Genomic DNA, 17,166 nt, shown 5'->3' with positions numbered 1-17,166 from the left:
AGGGATAAATTCAATATAAATAGTAATCGAAAAATCCTACGGTATCACCCGAATTCTAAAGACAGCTATTTTCTACTTGAAAAGGAGAGAAGAAAACATTTCTAATACCTCATACGGTATTGTGAATTTTCAGTAAAGATGTAAATGTGAAAAAGTGAAAATTTTGTTTTTTAAATTTGAAATACCATCTATAAATAAACTATTAGAAAATGATAATTAATTGAATCAGTAATTTCTGCTCAATTTATTGTAAAAATGCTTTAAATGTTTTTTCCTGGTGGAAATTACTTGAAAAAAAGAATTGATATTTTATTAATACAACGCAAATTATTGAAATTAATAAAACAAAAAATCATGACGCCCATTGTGATAGTGCTAGCTATCAAAATTTGTCAAGTTGATGTATGTCCTTATATTGGCAAGATTTCTTGATCTTCCCCTTTAATGAACAGTTTACTAACTGATATTTTCTCAGTATTCTGTTATAATCTAGCACTCAATTGTTGTATAGATCTAGATTATAGGGGATTTTTATTTATTGATTAGTATGATTGTAAAAACCCCTGTAAAAACTGTTTGTACAACTGCACTTTACTATTGTAGCTGCATTATCAAATTCAAATAGCTGATGTATGGGAAATTCTTGATAATAAATGTTTTTTAATCATGATACTCATTTCAAACTGTGACCCTTAACGATCAATGAACTGTTGACTGTGGAATGATACGCACATCAATGTGATCAGCTATATTTCCGTTCTATCATGCATTTCTAAAAAAACATATTGAGCTCAACAGATAGCTGGGGTTTTCCTTGCTAATCATAATCTAATTTTTCATTCTACACACTCAAAACTGTATTGATCGCATTATTTTATGTTAAGATTGCAATTTAATGGTGTGTTTTATGTTGATAAAAGTATCTGACTGCCAGGCATTTATATCAATGATATAAATAAATAAATAACCCTTTATTGCTTCTGAAACTTAATATACATAATATAATTGCAATTACAATAAAATCACATTCTTCGCAATTCAGCATCTGCTGGGGTTTCCTATTTAGGATAAAATGAGTATCTTATCATATTAGTAGAGTTCATATAAAATTAATTTCAACTTGAACATTTCAATCCCTGTAGAGCCAGACCTGTTTGTACACGTTTTTCATCCTCTCCCATTCCTTTCTTTCCCGTGCGACTCTCTGCCAAGTTACTCCTCCACAAACTCGCCGGAATTCTTCATCCCATCTGTAGCTAGGTCTTCCTCTGCTTCTTTTCCTATTCCGTGGATGCCAGTCCAATATTCTTCTCGTCCATCTGTCGTCCTTTGTTCGCACCACATGGCCAGCCCAATTCTATTTCCTTTCTACTATTATCTTGCCAATGTCTTCGATTTTTGTTTCATTCCTAACCCAAGTATTTCTTTTCCTATCTCTTCTTGTCACTCCGATCATTATTCTTTCCATCGATCTTATACTAGTTCTTAGCTTTTTTATTAATTTTTCATTCAATGTCCAAGTTTCACAGCCGTATAATAGCACTGGCAGAACGCTCATTTGAAATAATTTTCTTTTGCCACTCATGTCGATTTTAGATCGGAATAGGTAATTGAAACGTCTGAACATCGACCAGCCCTATCAATGATATATGATGAATAAATGCATAATTTAAATGTAGCATACATACAACATAATTTGATTTACATATAGAGTTCTCTTGAGCTCTGATGCTTTTCTTATAATATGACAACTCATCATTTTGTGGATATTAAGAAAAAACACAAGATGGTCATGTAAGATAGAAGTAATTACAAATAAGGAAGTTGAATTAATCACATTTCCAATTTATCAACTTTTAATAATTAATGAATAAATGATTTCCTTTAAAAACGTTTTACAACATCTCCCACATAAAATGATTAATCATTTTTATAAAATAACCAATAATAAAAACTTTGAAAATTGCGTGAATATCACAAACATATTTATTGTTTCAGCTTTATAGTGTAGTTTATATGCTCTCATTCAAATTAAAAATCATCAGGATAGTATATATTACCAGAGACAAATAAATAGGACAAACAAATGAAACTGTTTAAATAAATTAACAGTATCTTTACTCTAAGATATTACTAAAAGAATATAAAAAAAGAATAATAGCAGATTCATCTAAAAATATCGAGCTGAGATCTAAAAAATCTCAAAATACTAAGAAAAATGAATATTTGATTTCAATTACTGTAATTGTTTTGCAATAGCCTATATTCTATTGTGTTGATATTCTGTAATATTGTTTCAAATCTACCTACTTTAGGATCTCTGTACACAACGTGAGGGATGAATAAATAGAATACTCTAAATGCTCATACAGCCTCCATATTCATTTATTAGGTCAAAACAATATTTGAATAAAAACACAAATATGTTGTCAAATTCTACACTGTTTTATTTAGTACACTGTTTTAGTAGAATAAACAAATATGTTGTCAAATTCTACACTGTTTTAGTAGAATTTGACAACATATTTGTTTATTCTACTAAAACAGTGTACTAAATAAAACAGTGTAGAATTTGACAACATAATATTTGTGTTTTTATTCAATTATGGAACGGTTCTACAATATTGACAATGACTCAGTCGAATTTTTCAAAACAATATGAGAATAAACATGCGCTAGCCCAAAACTTCTTCTCTTCCTAAATTTAGTTCATTACTGTAGTTGATTTTAAGGATTTATAAATTACTTTCTCATGCTAGTTATGTTGCATGATAGGGGATTAGGACGGACAAGGAAATGTATTCAGGCTGTCCAGCAAATGATAATGAATGAAAGAAACTGATAGTGGAATTTCGCTTTCGTGTGCGCCGGCCTAGCCAAAAGATACTGCAGATGCCATTGACCGAGAACTTGAACTTGAGAAGTGTTGTAGCCCACATGATGATGAATACTACTAAGTTTTCGTTCGGTTCGACTCTGACTCTGGCATGTACTAAACTGGCTGTGGAGTGTGGAGTGCGGCTGATGGCTGCCTCTAATAAACTGGTTTCTTTACGTGTGTGGTTCATTCACGTTGGGGTCATCTCTGTAGGCTGAAGAGTGAAGAGTATACTGCATCAGGCTGCATCAGATATAGAGCTAAAGCTGTCTAGTATCTTCTCTGAATCGTTTCGAAGCTCCCATTGATAAAAAGTAAAATGTTATGATCATACAAGGAAGATTGATAAATAATATCAGATACTGAAGTATATGATAATAATATAATATAAATTAAAACAGGAGACACGATATAAATAGATTGAAAACACTTAAAAACCTACATTAGAAATGGGGGAAATTTTCGGAGACTGTGTCTCCTTTCTCAACCGAGAAGACTCTCGGTTAGAAAATTTCCCCCATTTCTAATGTAGGTTTTTAAGTGTTTTCAATCTATTTATATCGTGTCTCCTGTTTTAATTTATATTACAAACTTTAAAGTGTCTTCTGTTATGTGCTACACATAATGATATAATAAATATACTGAAAATATATGATAATACAAGGAAGATTAATAAATAATATCAGAGAAAACTTATAAAATTGTTTTATTATGTGATAATATGTATTGACATTGTGGGCAACTCGAATTTTTGTTACAATATTTTACAATTTATTCCCCAAATATCACTATATTTTCTAAAGTGATTGTTTGATTGACTGCTCTTCAAATGCTGTTGATTTGCTTTTAGTTATATTCTTACAGGATGATACACAGTAGGGCTAGGGAAGTTATTATTATCACATTTTTCATTTCCCCTGTAAATTTTGTCATTTTTTATCCCAATTTCAATTTTAGTGTGTTGTTTTCTCTGTAACGTTGGTGGTACATTGACTTTGCTATGAATTAATAATATTCTTTATGTATCAAGGGTGAAGATTCTTTAAAAATTTTACTTAGGTAGTATAGATAGTAAAACTATGAGTTGAAAAATTAATAATAAAAAATTTACTGAAACCTAGAAACCTAACAAGTCTAGCAAGACAAAAGTATAGAAAACTAGCAGACCACCCGTGCTTTGCTGTGGAACTGAAAAATCTGATCACAGGGTACTGGTACTGATCTAACTGAAAATATATTATAATCACTATCAGTACCTAGTTAACCTTTATATTGAAAACGGATTACAAATATATAGAAAATTCTGTACAATCATCAAATTGATGCTTCACTAAATAATTATTGTAGTATTGTGTACACCAATAATTGATCAGGGGAAGATTAATTCCCACATACTCGTGAGAGAGCCTGTGAATGTGTGGGAATCAGTCCATATTAGAAACTATAGCAAATGTAGTTTTGATCTAATGGGGAAGTATCTCACTCATAAGCAGTGCTGTATAGTTCAGTGGAAGATTGGTAGATTAGTAGAATAGAGTTGAATATAGAATACACTGAAATAGATGAGTATTGAAAATTATAATCTCATATTTTGACATAATTTATGTTGGTATTAAGTTTGTATGTAAGTATTAAGTTTATTAATGTTTGGTATTAAGTTTAGCAAAATGAAGAGGTTATTTTTAAAGGATCAAGGATCTTACAGACTCATTTGAGATTTAATTAAGTGTTCTCATTCAAAGATGAAACTTAGTGTTTTAGTAGATGTTATTTTATATTTGAACACCCAAGCCAACCTTTCACCATGATAACTGATGGCAAAAAGCTCTATATGGTCCTTGAAAGCTGGCATGTCCATGTTGAATCAATGAAATTAATTTCCCAGCTATAATGTAATTTTTCAACTCGTGTGTTTCAATCATATTCTCATATAATGTTGTGTGTGATTAGCCAATATTGCATGTTCACTATCACTTGAATCTTATTAGAGCAGAGTAATTAGGGGGTTCAATCGAAATTTGTCATTTCTGGCAAACCAACAATGATTATCTGTAGGCCTGATAGGTTGAAAGATAGAGCGTTGTATCCGAAATTTAATAATAGAATACTGAATACTGCGCATGTACAATGCAATTGTTTTGTGCAGTGCACTATTTTGTACATCTACTGTGCTAATGCTCTTACTGATACTGTAGTATATTTCATGTTATGAAACCAATTTTGTAACTTTGACTATATACAGAAGTATCATTAGACATGAACATGGACGATTTGAACGAAATCTATTGGTTGGATGAATTTTGTTAAATGTCATTTAATGAGTCATATTTTGAGAGCTTTCATAGGAAAAAGTTTTCTGTATTTGATAAACTAATATACTAAAATAAATAACTTTTTTGTGAATACTAGTGGATCTAATAAAACCCATGTTGAAACTTGATGAACTGGAATGTAACATTCATATATATTTGAACTTGAGGTGCCAAAAGATTTCACTTGTAATATAAAGTTTATTAGTTTAATTTACACAATTTTTTTCATTTGGAACTTGAAAACCATTTTCATGAAATAACAGATTTTTCACTTCCAATGGTCAATCCTCTGAAGCTCCTTGTTATCTATTATGTGTTTCTTCTCCGCCATCCTCCTTCTCCGCCTCCTCCTCCTCCTCTTTATCCTCCTCCTCCTCCTCCTCCTCCTCTACCTACTCCTTATCCTCATACCCCTTCTCCTCTTCCTTATTTACCCCTACAAAATAATGATTTTTGCCTCTTCAACATCGACATCCACTTCTTCATTCTCCTTCTTAACTTTTCACTGTTTAATCAATTCCGTTCTCTTTCTTTGACCCTCCTGCTACTAGTATAATGCTTCATAAAAGTATAATTTTCACCGGTATAATTTTACAACTAAAAGATACACAGTGAGAAACCTCTCAATGTCAACTCATTTCATAAGCTACCTTATGATTACCTCCACACCTATTTTGAGATTTCAATCTGTTGAAATCTATGACATCTGTTGAAGTCTTTGACATTTCAATCTGTCACTAAACAGTTTGATTGAAACTAGTTGGATGGGAAGCGTTAATTCTATTCATAGGGAATTCTGATAGTTCATAGTGAACTGTACTGTACTGAACATACTCACTGTACTGTACCTGAACTCTGGGTACTTTCCACACTCTTCAGTATTCACCGGCATGATTCACAGCAACAATAACATCCAGCCAGTCTTTTTGTTCTGCTAAGAAGTTCGTTGAACTTCCCTCTTCCATCTCACCATCCGTGCCTCGACTCTTCGTTTAACCATTCTAATATTACTTTTGCTCTTCCGGTCTAATTATTTATTATTGTTGCTAATTTTTCCACTGTCGCTAGCTACTTGTCAGGTAAACTGAAAAATTGGAAAGAATGCTAAATAATGATTTTTGGATGTGATAATTCCACTGAAAGCTACGTTCTAAAATGAATGGATGAGTAGGTATAGATAATTGATTTCCTATGTCAGTGATTGAGAATTTTTATATTTGTAGATCATTGAATTCCTTTCTAATCCAACTGTAAAATGAATCATTTCTCCTTCAGATTGAACCGAAACTAAATTGACACACGGTGTATGTAATTTGTGCCTCAATTATTATAAAACAGTTTTTATCTATTAATATCCCTATTAGAGGGGTGAAAAAAATTATTGACCCACCTCAATTTGTCAGTATTGTGAATAGGTTACCTACCTCAATATTGTGAAAAGGTTTGTGTTTGAGTAGGATGCAGGAATTTAATGTGAAGAACATTCACAGTATTTGTAGTGGAATTTGTATTTTTTCCAGCCTTCTTCAAATATATAGTTCACAATAATACAAACATATATTGCATGTCTAGATTCTTCGTGAAACTATTATACTAAAATAATCGTTCAATAAAGATCTAAACTGGTTATTGTTTCAAAAATTAAATTCCTGTGCTATATTGCCATCTTTTTCTGCTAAAGATACTGTTTCAGTTTTTGTCTATTTTTTGTATATCAACATCAACACATTTTTTTAAAATCATGCTTAGCTTGTAGATACAGTACATATCAATATATTCTTTTTTCTCTCTTTTTGTGTAGTTGAGAAGTTGATATTGTGGTAATTATTCATATTGAATGAAAAAGACTAAGAAATTGTCAAAAACCACAGATTTATTGATACTTAGAAAGACCGGTTTCGGTTATTACACCATTGTCAATCTCTGATAAACTAAAACTAAATACAAGAGCAGCAGAATATACTAGTAGGCGAGTACTGCTATTGGTCAAGGGCATGAACGCCTGCCATTTGGTCCATTTTGGCCCAGCTATACAGTCTCCTCCCACTCAACGGTGTGACAAAATGGCAGCTTAAGCAACAGAATCTAGAAATTAAGGAAAATTCCCAGTATAGTTTAAATGACCAGATTGATTTCAACCAATACAACACTACGAATTTAGTTTTATCATAAAATTGTAAGCATACATTAGTCAATAGTTTTTCCATTTACATATTTGTTCTATTATCTTTCACACTTGTTTTCTTGGTTCTTATTTTGTACTGAAAGTAAATTTTGTTATCATGGCGATTCTGTTGCTTAAGCCGCCATTTTGTCACAACGTTGAGTGGGAGGAGTTTGGCTAGCTGGGCCAATGGCAGGCGTTCATGCCCTTGACCAATAGCAGTACTCGCCTACTAGTATAAATTCATCTGTGGTTTTTGACAATTCCTTAGTCTTTTTCATTCAATATAAATATATTCTTTCTCATAGCTATTCCAGATTTCCCATAGCTATCTCATACATGCTTATAGCAATAGAAAACATGTATTAGTAATTACAGTTGTGTTGTGTGTGATGTGGTACTTTTCCATAATGTAAACACAAATTGGTAATTTTTGTATTTATTGACGAATCTTTTGCAATGTTATGAATGAAAAGGAAATAATCAGTTCCTCTGATTTTTTACAGATATGGATTGTGACATTCCCACTTCAGAAGACTTCCTCCATGAACTTTCAAATGATCTTCAGGTGGGTCTATTATTTTTGTTTCGACTTCGATTACAACTAAAATTATTGATAAAGTTGTATCAAATAGCGAAAAATAATTTCAACATTTTTTATTTTCTAAACTACTAAAATTTAGTAAACCTTGTGTGCTGCAGAGAATTACATTCAATAATCTGATGACAAGTTGCCTATCATGATCAATGAATAGGAAATCTTGAATGATAGAGAGCAACAAATTTTGAGCGTGCCCACAGAGAAGAAACAGTAGAATTCCTTCTACTTTGTGGCGTGCCATAATGAATAGAAATTCGTTACAATTTGAGTTTATTGCACTGTTGTGTGAAAACTGGGAACAACACAAGAGACTTAATTAATTCAATGGTGTTCTAGTAGCTGATCGAAAATTGATCGAGTACATGCATCACATTAATTTTTCATTCTTCAAATGAAGACATTCTCACTTCATCAGCCTTTTGGCCCAGAAAGACTTGTTTGAACAGCTGCTTATTCAATTACACAGCAATCAGCTACATTGTATTATTGTAAGCTCTATGCAGCTCATTCCTTATCAATTTTCAACGTGTGACCTAGAATTTTTTTAATTAGAATTATGATGAGAAACAGAAATAGTATTTTTAAGAGTTTTGAGTTAACACAATTATCTCATGATAATAAAGACAATTCTAAATATATGTATGTTCCACGCTATGGAATTAATATTTTGAAAAAGAGAACGTTTTACTGCAAGAGCATCAACGTATTTCGAAAAATATAATCTATGAATCGAAAGTGATTCCATTCTTTATGATGATCAAATAACTTTTTTAAATGTGTTCAAAATATATTTTTTGTCTTGCTATGAAATTGTCGTATCTTTGTTACTATAATGATAGAAGAATATTCTTTGAAAATTGCTGCTCTTGGACTGTTTTTTAACGTTGATTTATTTCAAAAGACAGAATAATTTTTGAAATACTAGGCAAATTATACAAATTGTGCAAAATGTATTACTAAAGTGAGGTCCACGTTATAATGGCAGTGGAGAAAGATAGAAGAACGTTGCCGATCCTCTGTCTTGTCAATGCTTTCTATAGAAGGTAGCTGATACAGGTTTATTGATGTAATATTAACTGTTCATTCTCGTTTAAAATAATCAATTATATTTTATTAAGCAAGAAATTATATTTTTCAATAATTTCATAATTAAGATGACATTTTGTTAATTAATTATTAATTCTACATTGTTAAAAGACGATCTGGCAACAGAGCAAAGCGAGAAAAGAGATAGTGCTATCCGCTTTGTTGAATGATAGACAAGGATAGCAATACCAGTGCTAATTAACCACTGCCATTATAACGTGGACCTGACTATAGGGTAGCTAATACAGGATACTAGGCCAATTATTGTATTGAAATTAGGGATGTTCTAATAAGCAACGACGTCATTTCTTCGACGATTTTAATTTCTTTGTATCTCGTTTTTTAGATTCCAATGTTATTGGAGGAGAGTAATTTCAAGGAAGAATGTGAAATTTCTGACTCTTCATCCCTTCTACACAAGTTGAACGATTGGGGAAACGATTCTCTGGAACTTCAATGTAAGTCTACTCTACCCTACTTCAATTTTATCAATCTAGAACTTGAACTAGATTGAAACGTACTATAAGTTGTGTAACCACCTGTAGGGATACTGATAGAGCTTTTGCATCTTACTAGAATTTTATTAATACGGTAAAGCTCTTGAAACGTTTTTTAACGAGATAAGTTCAATTTGTTAGGATACTGATGAAGCTTTTGTATCTACATAGAATTTGATGAATCTAGAACGTGAATCAGGATTGAAATGTTATTTGAGGAGATGAGTTCTTCAAGCACCTGTAAGGATACTGATAAAGCTTTAGTATCTACTAGAATTATATTGATGTAGCACTTAAATCAGGGTTTAAATGTTATTTGAGAAGATAAATTCTTCAAGCACCTGTAAGAATATTGATGAAGATTTTGATTCCTTTGTCATTATGCAAGGGTATAATAATTTGAATACTTCTAAGATGGTTCAAGAACTAATTCAGTTTGGTTTAATATTGATTCTACATTTTCCAATGACTTGTGTTACTAGTTCTAATTCTTCCTTGTTTTTGTTTCAGTTTTCAAAGATGAAATCAAGGAGGAACCGAAGTCTCCAAATTCAACTTCAAGCATCGATTCCTGGCAAGCTATAGAAAACGATGCAAAGGTGAAATATCCTCTGTAATTTTTAATTCATCATTTCAAATGTAGATTAGTTATTGTACGATATTTAAACTGCAATGTAAACAACATTGACAGCTTTTATAATATACAAATTAAAATTCGATTACTTATCATATACACATGCCATTCATTCAATAAACAGTAGCAATAAGCTGCTATAACTATCATCAGGCTACAGTATGTCAAGTGGTCTCCATATTTCCCTGATAACAGGGAAATTAATCTCATCGTTTTGAAGAAATTAATGAAGCTACTACTTCCGAATTGCACTAGAACAACACCCATCTGACAAAATAGGTAATTGATGAAACACAGTTGACCAACAACGTTAATCTATTTATTTGAAAGGCAACTTTCTACAAGTATTTTAAGCCTAGGTGATGATGAGGGGATGAATGATAATAGAAACGTTTCGATTCTTGATGATTTCATGAATGGACCAATGGAAAGAAGAGATGATAGTACAGAGGAAATGGAAGTCAAGTGTGGTTATGAAACTTGAAGTACCGGTAACTTAATATTGATGGAAAAATTACTGATATATTGCAATTATTCAAATGCTAATGAATTAATAATATTATTATTGAACGAAAATTATATTGTTGTCAATATTTGCAGTAGCAGAAGTCTTCGGGGTGATTTACAGCATTTAATTCGGATTTTCGTTTAATAATAATATAATTATTAACTTGATGTTAATTCTATACTAAGAACCTATTTGCTACTTACTATAGTCTTATCAAAATTAATATTATTTATACTTCATTTACAGATTTAGATAGCCTTCTTAGTTTTAGGCAAATTTTAGATTTCTTATATCCGAATCTCTGAATTCCTCAATGAGTTGAACCTCTGACCATAGTTTGGTTTAGTATGTAACAGTTTGAATAGTAATAATCTTTTGTGAAAGATGCTTCCTCCTGACAAATTCACAGAAAAAAAGAAATATGTTCATCCATATTTTTGGGAGAATCTCTCACAGATTCTTGGATGATTCAAATTATTAGTTCAGCAGTAGTTACATAATAAATAGATCTTTATTGACCAAATATTACTCAACAAAATCGGATAAGACATTCCGATTTTTTTTTAATTCCTGATTTTGGAATTTATGTACAAGGAACAAATACATTTTTAATAAATATTTTTTGTCATTTTTAAGGTTACTTTGGAGACTCCGCCGATTTCTCCTCCTGAAACCACTAACGGCAGTCCACCCAGATCTCCCACGACCGAAACAGTGCACCAGAAATTCGCCATCAATGAAAAGCCAGTGATTTTGTGCAACGGAAGCAACGGCGCCATTAGGATACTGCCCTACAACAATCGAAATAACTGCAAAAAGAATTTTGTTACCAGTAACGGTGAGTAGCTACCAAAGTTTAGTTATAGTTACCAATGTTTCATTTTTGGTATTTCGTGTTGGTTGGTGATATATTGATGTAATGGTGGTGATAGTATTGTAATAAATTGATAATGTCTGGCTTAACGGAATTTATCTTTAATTACTGTAATGCCAAAATTAGGAAGTAATCTTGATGGGATTTGTTTTCAACTTTTTGATTACAATGAAATGATTTTTTTTCGAATGTAGTTGTAGGGTACCATTACAGTATTTCACTTTTAGACATCCTGAAATTGATCAAAACCAAAACTTGTCCATCCAGGTCACTCGGTATTTTCTAATAATGTAATTTTTAGTAATACTCGATATTTATTTGATGCCAAATGAAGAAATATAAAAGTTCACTTTACATTAGTAAGCTCAATTTTATCTCAAATTCTTCGATTACAAGACTGCGAATATTGAAGAAAGATACCACGTTAAGCTGCGTTTTCGTTTGTGCGTAAATGGCGTCGTCGACCACAACAGGGTGAGGATCTCAGATTGGGTAGATTTCAATTTGTCTAAATAACCTAAAAGATTATGTTCAATTATGTTTTAATGAGGGAGTTCGAGTTTATACTTTTTATACTTTTAAATGGCAATATATGTTGATACTATTAAAAATGTTTCGATTTTTGAATAATAACACAAAATAATGAAAAGTTATTTGATCAGCTGTTTTAGCACACTTGAAATTTGGACAGTATGAATGTCAACAATGCTTGTCGTCATCAACTGCGGAAGTTTACGCACAAACGAAAATGCACCTTTTCACTTGCTGTTGTTTATCCCGTTAGAGATAATAATTGAGGGAAATATTTTTTATAGACTTCAAATATTCAAATTTTAGGCTATAATACAATGAATTTCTGATTTTGAAGTAATGTAATTAATAAAATACAATATTTTTGTGTATGTATTAAATTATAGTTGTGGTTTAGTTTCAGATGTGAATGTGAATGGCAAAAAGAGCCAAGGTAAGGTGGTTGTGGCAGCACCTGGCACAAAAATCATCAATCTACAACGACAGGTCATCGGCTCAAATGTCACACCACCCACTATAACTGTACCAAATGGTAAGTTCCTTGATAATCGACAACAAAATGACAAAAAACGCTTGATATTTAATCAGCTTGAATCTGATTTACAATAATAGATAAACTTGTTCAAAGCTTACTGAAATGCGAAGCTTCCACAATTTCAAAACTTACTGTGGCAAGGTACCGTACTATGTAAATCAAGAAATATATTATTGTGCTTATTTAAAATACAATTATAATATTTAAGCTCATTTAAAAGTCCATTTATAATATTGACAATATTCAAATGTGATTGTTGGTATTAAAAAGAAATCTGATGTAGTAACCTACTCTAGAACATGGTACGCCATAGTGGAGTAGGTCAATTTCCACACAGAAAAAACTAAACAAGTAGAGGACACATTATACGATTTTTTTGTAACTAACTATTGTATGTAATATTGTAATTTATCTAATATTTTGTGTAATTGATGTTGTAGTTTTAGTTTTTTTGGGAAATAAACATTTATTTATTTAGTTATATATTTTCAAAAGTCATGATTTCGAACCCCTTCACTACTTATCCATTGACATAAAATCACAAATATCTCCAATATCAAAATCAATTGTATCACCAAACTTACTAATACGTATTTGTATACTAATGGTGTTATATCTACTTGATATTGCTATATTTTTATGTACAGTATTATTGTTATATCTATTTGATATTGCTATATTCTTAATGTAGGGTATTGTTGTTATTTTTATTAAATCGGTATTTCATCTCATTTAAAAATTAATTACAATCTTCAGTTGTATTGAAAAAATTATTATAGATTATGCGTTAGTAATTTACTAACTGAACAAAAATGTTATAAAATATTCTTGCAGGACATTCAAGTGAATATGGACAACTGAACCACAATAGTTTATTTATGATATAATCGTTGAATTTGATAACATTTATTTCATAGCATTATTCTACTTCTGTTTATAATTAAGTCTATCATACAATTTTCTAGCAATATCTTAACATATTGTAATATTCAAGTATTCACTTTTTGTGTAGTTGAGAAGTTGATATTGTGGTAATTATTCATATTGAATAAAAAGACTAAGAAATTGTCAAAAACCACAGATTTATTGATAGTTAGAAAGACCGGTTTCGGTTGTTACACCATTGTCAATCTCTGATAAACTTATCAGAGCAGTTTATCAGAGATTGACAATGTTGTAACAACCGAAACCGTTCTTTCTAACTATCAATAAATCTGTGGTTTTTGACAATTTCTTAGTCTTTGTATTTAATATTCAAGTATTCCTTTCTTCGATTCTGCTAAGCAATGCTCTGTCATGTTTTTTTTTGGTAGTAATTACTCGTCAATTCCCAATTTCAATCACTCCTACATATTATTTTTTGTGAAGAAGCAATATATTGGTAATCTACTTTTTCAGATTTATCAAATACGAGAAGAGTACTGGTGTCAACCAAGGACATTTCTCTACTAACGCAACAAAACAATCGTATAAATAGTCTTAGTAATATAAACTGTATCAGTGGTAGCACTGCGAATACAGTTATCCCTGTTATTACGAATCCTAATGTGCCTGCTGTCAAAATTGAGCAAACAACTTCCAAACTTGTTCCAGCTTCGGTCAAGCGGGAAATGCAGGTAAGTGATCACATTCTCAAAGTTCCCATCTGTCAAATTCTTCAGTAGCCTAATTTTCATTATTTTAAATATTTATAACGTATTTATTATAAGGTTTTTATAAATGCCGCCTCTAATTTCCCGATTTACAGCCTATTTCTTTTCAATATCAACCAATCTTATTGAATTGCGGCGGAAAAATTTAAGCACATGCGCACTGGTGCCAACAAAGCTGTTTGAGTTCCTTCTAACTCCTGATTTATAATTTTGTACTGTAAGTTCAATGTAATAAAGAGTTGAAACCAAGATATTTATCCTTTCATCCTGCACTTCAAGTAGTATTTTTATGTTTTTTTATTAATAATCTTTGTTTTTATAATCAGTAGCTTATGTTATTTTTTGTTTATTTTCAGTTGAGAGTACTCAAGCGTCAACAGAGGATGATTAAAAATCGAGAATCTGCCTGTCTTTCGAGGAAAAAGAAGAAAGAATATGTTTCTTCGTTAGAAACTAGAATAAGTGATTTGGAGAAAGAAAACTTGGAACTTCGAAAGGTGAAAACATTGTTTTATTCGCATTTAATGTGAATTCGGTTTCTATACATTTAATACATTCATTGTTTCTACACTAAAAAGCACATTTGTACGATTATGAATGCTCTTTTTTCTGCTTCCCATTGTGTTTTATAGTGAAACTATTGATTTAACAGTTATTATTGAAACTTCTAAATATCGACATAATACATCTCTCTAGATTGAAAGAAATATTTAAACAAATGATGTTATGAAGGTGACAAAAAAGTCTTTCAGCCTTTGTTAATAAATGATATTGAAATAATTCATTGTTTCCTCATCAGCATCACAATATCTAATGTGATTTCATTGTTTCCTCATTACATTATCGAATGTGAATTCAACTGTGAGAATTAATTTTATCAATTAAAAATAACTTCCCCAATTTTAGTTATATGTAATGCAACATTTTTTTTCAATTCGGGATTAATATTCTTTCTGTGTTGTATTTGTTTACACGTTTCCACCATATTTTGTATTATATTTTCCATTTATTCTACTCAGGAGAATGCATCGTTGAAAGAAAGGCTGTGCGAATTGGAAGGCGGCGTATCCACCAAACCAAAATCTACCTTTCAACCAAACCTGAAGAAAACTTCAGTGATTTTGGCTGTTCTGTTGGTCGTCTCTGTCAATCTTGGATCAATAAGGTACTTAATTGAAATCAGTAAACGATTTCTATTCACGATCAATCATAATTCGTGATATTTCTATATTCTTGATTATTTCTCGAGATTTATTTCTATCAAGATATTTCTAATTTCACGACTATTTTTGAAAAATGAATGAAAAACATTCTCTTTCTCCCTTAATAATATTTCAATTGTTTGGGAAGTTCTTGTCATTATATCAAGCTTTTTATGGATTCAATTAGAAATATACTGCTCAATATCGATCATCATTATCATTGGCAGGATCGCCTTCTCTACTTGAGGGGTGATCACATTGATTGCGTATATGTGCAAGTACAAGCTTGGTTATTCATGACCAAGCGTGCAGATGAGAAGCAAAATCTGGAATGATCAATAGGAACACTCACACTCAATGCTTGCTGGTGTGAGCCGCTACATTCAATTCACAACGTGTTTCAGTAAAACTTAACAGATTTTGTTCTTCGTCTCATGCATGATTTGACCTGCACTTGCACATATACACATTGTTATGATCACACCCTTAGATTGTCACTCACACATAACTCAAATTTCAAGACAGCATCACTAATTATTGTTGGTAACAATTCTACATCCCTTTACAGTGTCCAATTTAATGTATTCTTTGTTTGAGTTCTGGTGTTGATGCTGCCATAGACTTCTCTACTTTCTATTGTCTAAAATCGATATGGTTCCCTGTTCGCTTGCTTGTTGAAAAGGCCGGCGGCTGAGTTATCATTGAAGTTCGAACGATGTACTTTTCTATGTAACTGGAGATCGATTTTGAATCTGAAATATGTTATTCTGTTGACAGTTTGATGAAGAGACCAGCTGCGGAATTGTCGTTGCACGAGATGTCGGGTGGTGGCAACAGCGGTGGCCTAAGACACACCAGTCGCACGCTGCTCTGGCAGAATGACGACATCGGCGACTCTGCCTCTGCCATTGGGGCCAACGCCACCTACAGCTCGCCCCTCACCTGTCCGCTGCACATCAATCAGACTGAGTCACTCAGGTAACCTTATCAACTTCCGCCTAATCACTCATTTTTTGTGAATTACAGGTAGCCTGCCAAAGGTCTCTTTACCAATGCAGTTTTTAGTTTGAAGGAAAATTCTCACTATGTATTTGGAAACTATAAGTATGCGATGCTATAACTGGAAAATTAGACAAGGTGTAAACAAATATTTGCGGCTCTGATAGGTAGCAAAAATGTTCTCGTTGGAACATTTGTGAAGTCATCACAAGCTGCGTACAGTATTTGTTCAGAAACAGTAGAGTAGTAGCTTCAGGTGATGGAAAGTGAAATGCGCTTGTTCGTGGAGCTCAAATCTGTAAGTACCTATAGAAATCACATAGGAGTCATATCTTGCTCATTGCCATTATTCCTGATTCACAACTTTGAATTGCTTCAAAAATTTTCATGAATTCATCGTGCAAGTAAAATATAAAACACATTCAATACCGCATTTTTACTCGGTACTCTTCCTATTTTTCTCAGTTATTTTTTGTCTATTGTAACATTTATTTCTATAGTGCTACAAGAAAGTTTTTTATAGAATCACTAGTATCCATTGATTTTTAAAGAGAAATTGGCCGAAACCGGTCGTTTCTTTGAAAAACAGGATAGGTACCAGTGATTCTATTAAAAAAAGTATTTTGTATTTCGAATGTGAATTATTTATTGATAAATTATTAGCTCATGATTTGTTATCTTGACTAGCTTTAT

The 17,166-nt window shown here is 31.7% G+C and overlaps 1 protein-coding gene across 3 annotated transcripts in view; it reads left to right on the top strand.

Annotated features, from left to right (window-relative positions):
* Positions 1-17,166, top strand: part of LOC111051034 (cyclic AMP-dependent transcription factor ATF-6 alpha) — a 38,646-nt gene that overhangs the window by 11,120 nt on the left and 10,360 nt on the right. For all 3 annotated transcript variants that reach the window (XR_005571743.1, XM_039432115.1, XM_039432116.1), the window contains exons 2-10: positions 7,861-7,922; positions 9,388-9,499; positions 10,049-10,137; positions 11,317-11,518; positions 12,483-12,617; positions 14,019-14,236; positions 14,629-14,769; positions 15,292-15,437; positions 16,252-16,452. Coding sequence is in view for 2 of the 3 variants with exons in the window: in XM_039432115.1 (XP_039288049.1) it covers positions 7,861-7,922; positions 9,388-9,499; positions 10,049-10,137; positions 11,317-11,518; positions 12,483-12,617; positions 14,019-14,236; positions 14,629-14,769; positions 15,292-15,437; positions 16,252-16,452 (1,306 nt within the window). In the remaining variant the exon portion in view is untranslated. The remainder of the gene's footprint in view (positions 1-7,860; positions 7,923-9,387; positions 9,500-10,048; positions 10,138-11,316; positions 11,519-12,482; positions 12,618-14,018; positions 14,237-14,628; positions 14,770-15,291; positions 15,438-16,251; positions 16,453-17,166) is intronic.

This window comes from Nilaparvata lugens, chromosome 7, assembly GCF_014356525.2.
Source record: "Nilaparvata lugens isolate BPH chromosome 7, ASM1435652v1, whole genome shotgun sequence".
NCBI lineage: Eukaryota > Metazoa > Arthropoda > Insecta > Hemiptera > Delphacidae > Nilaparvata > Nilaparvata lugens.
This window is presented reverse-complemented; position numbering and strand designations above follow the sequence as displayed.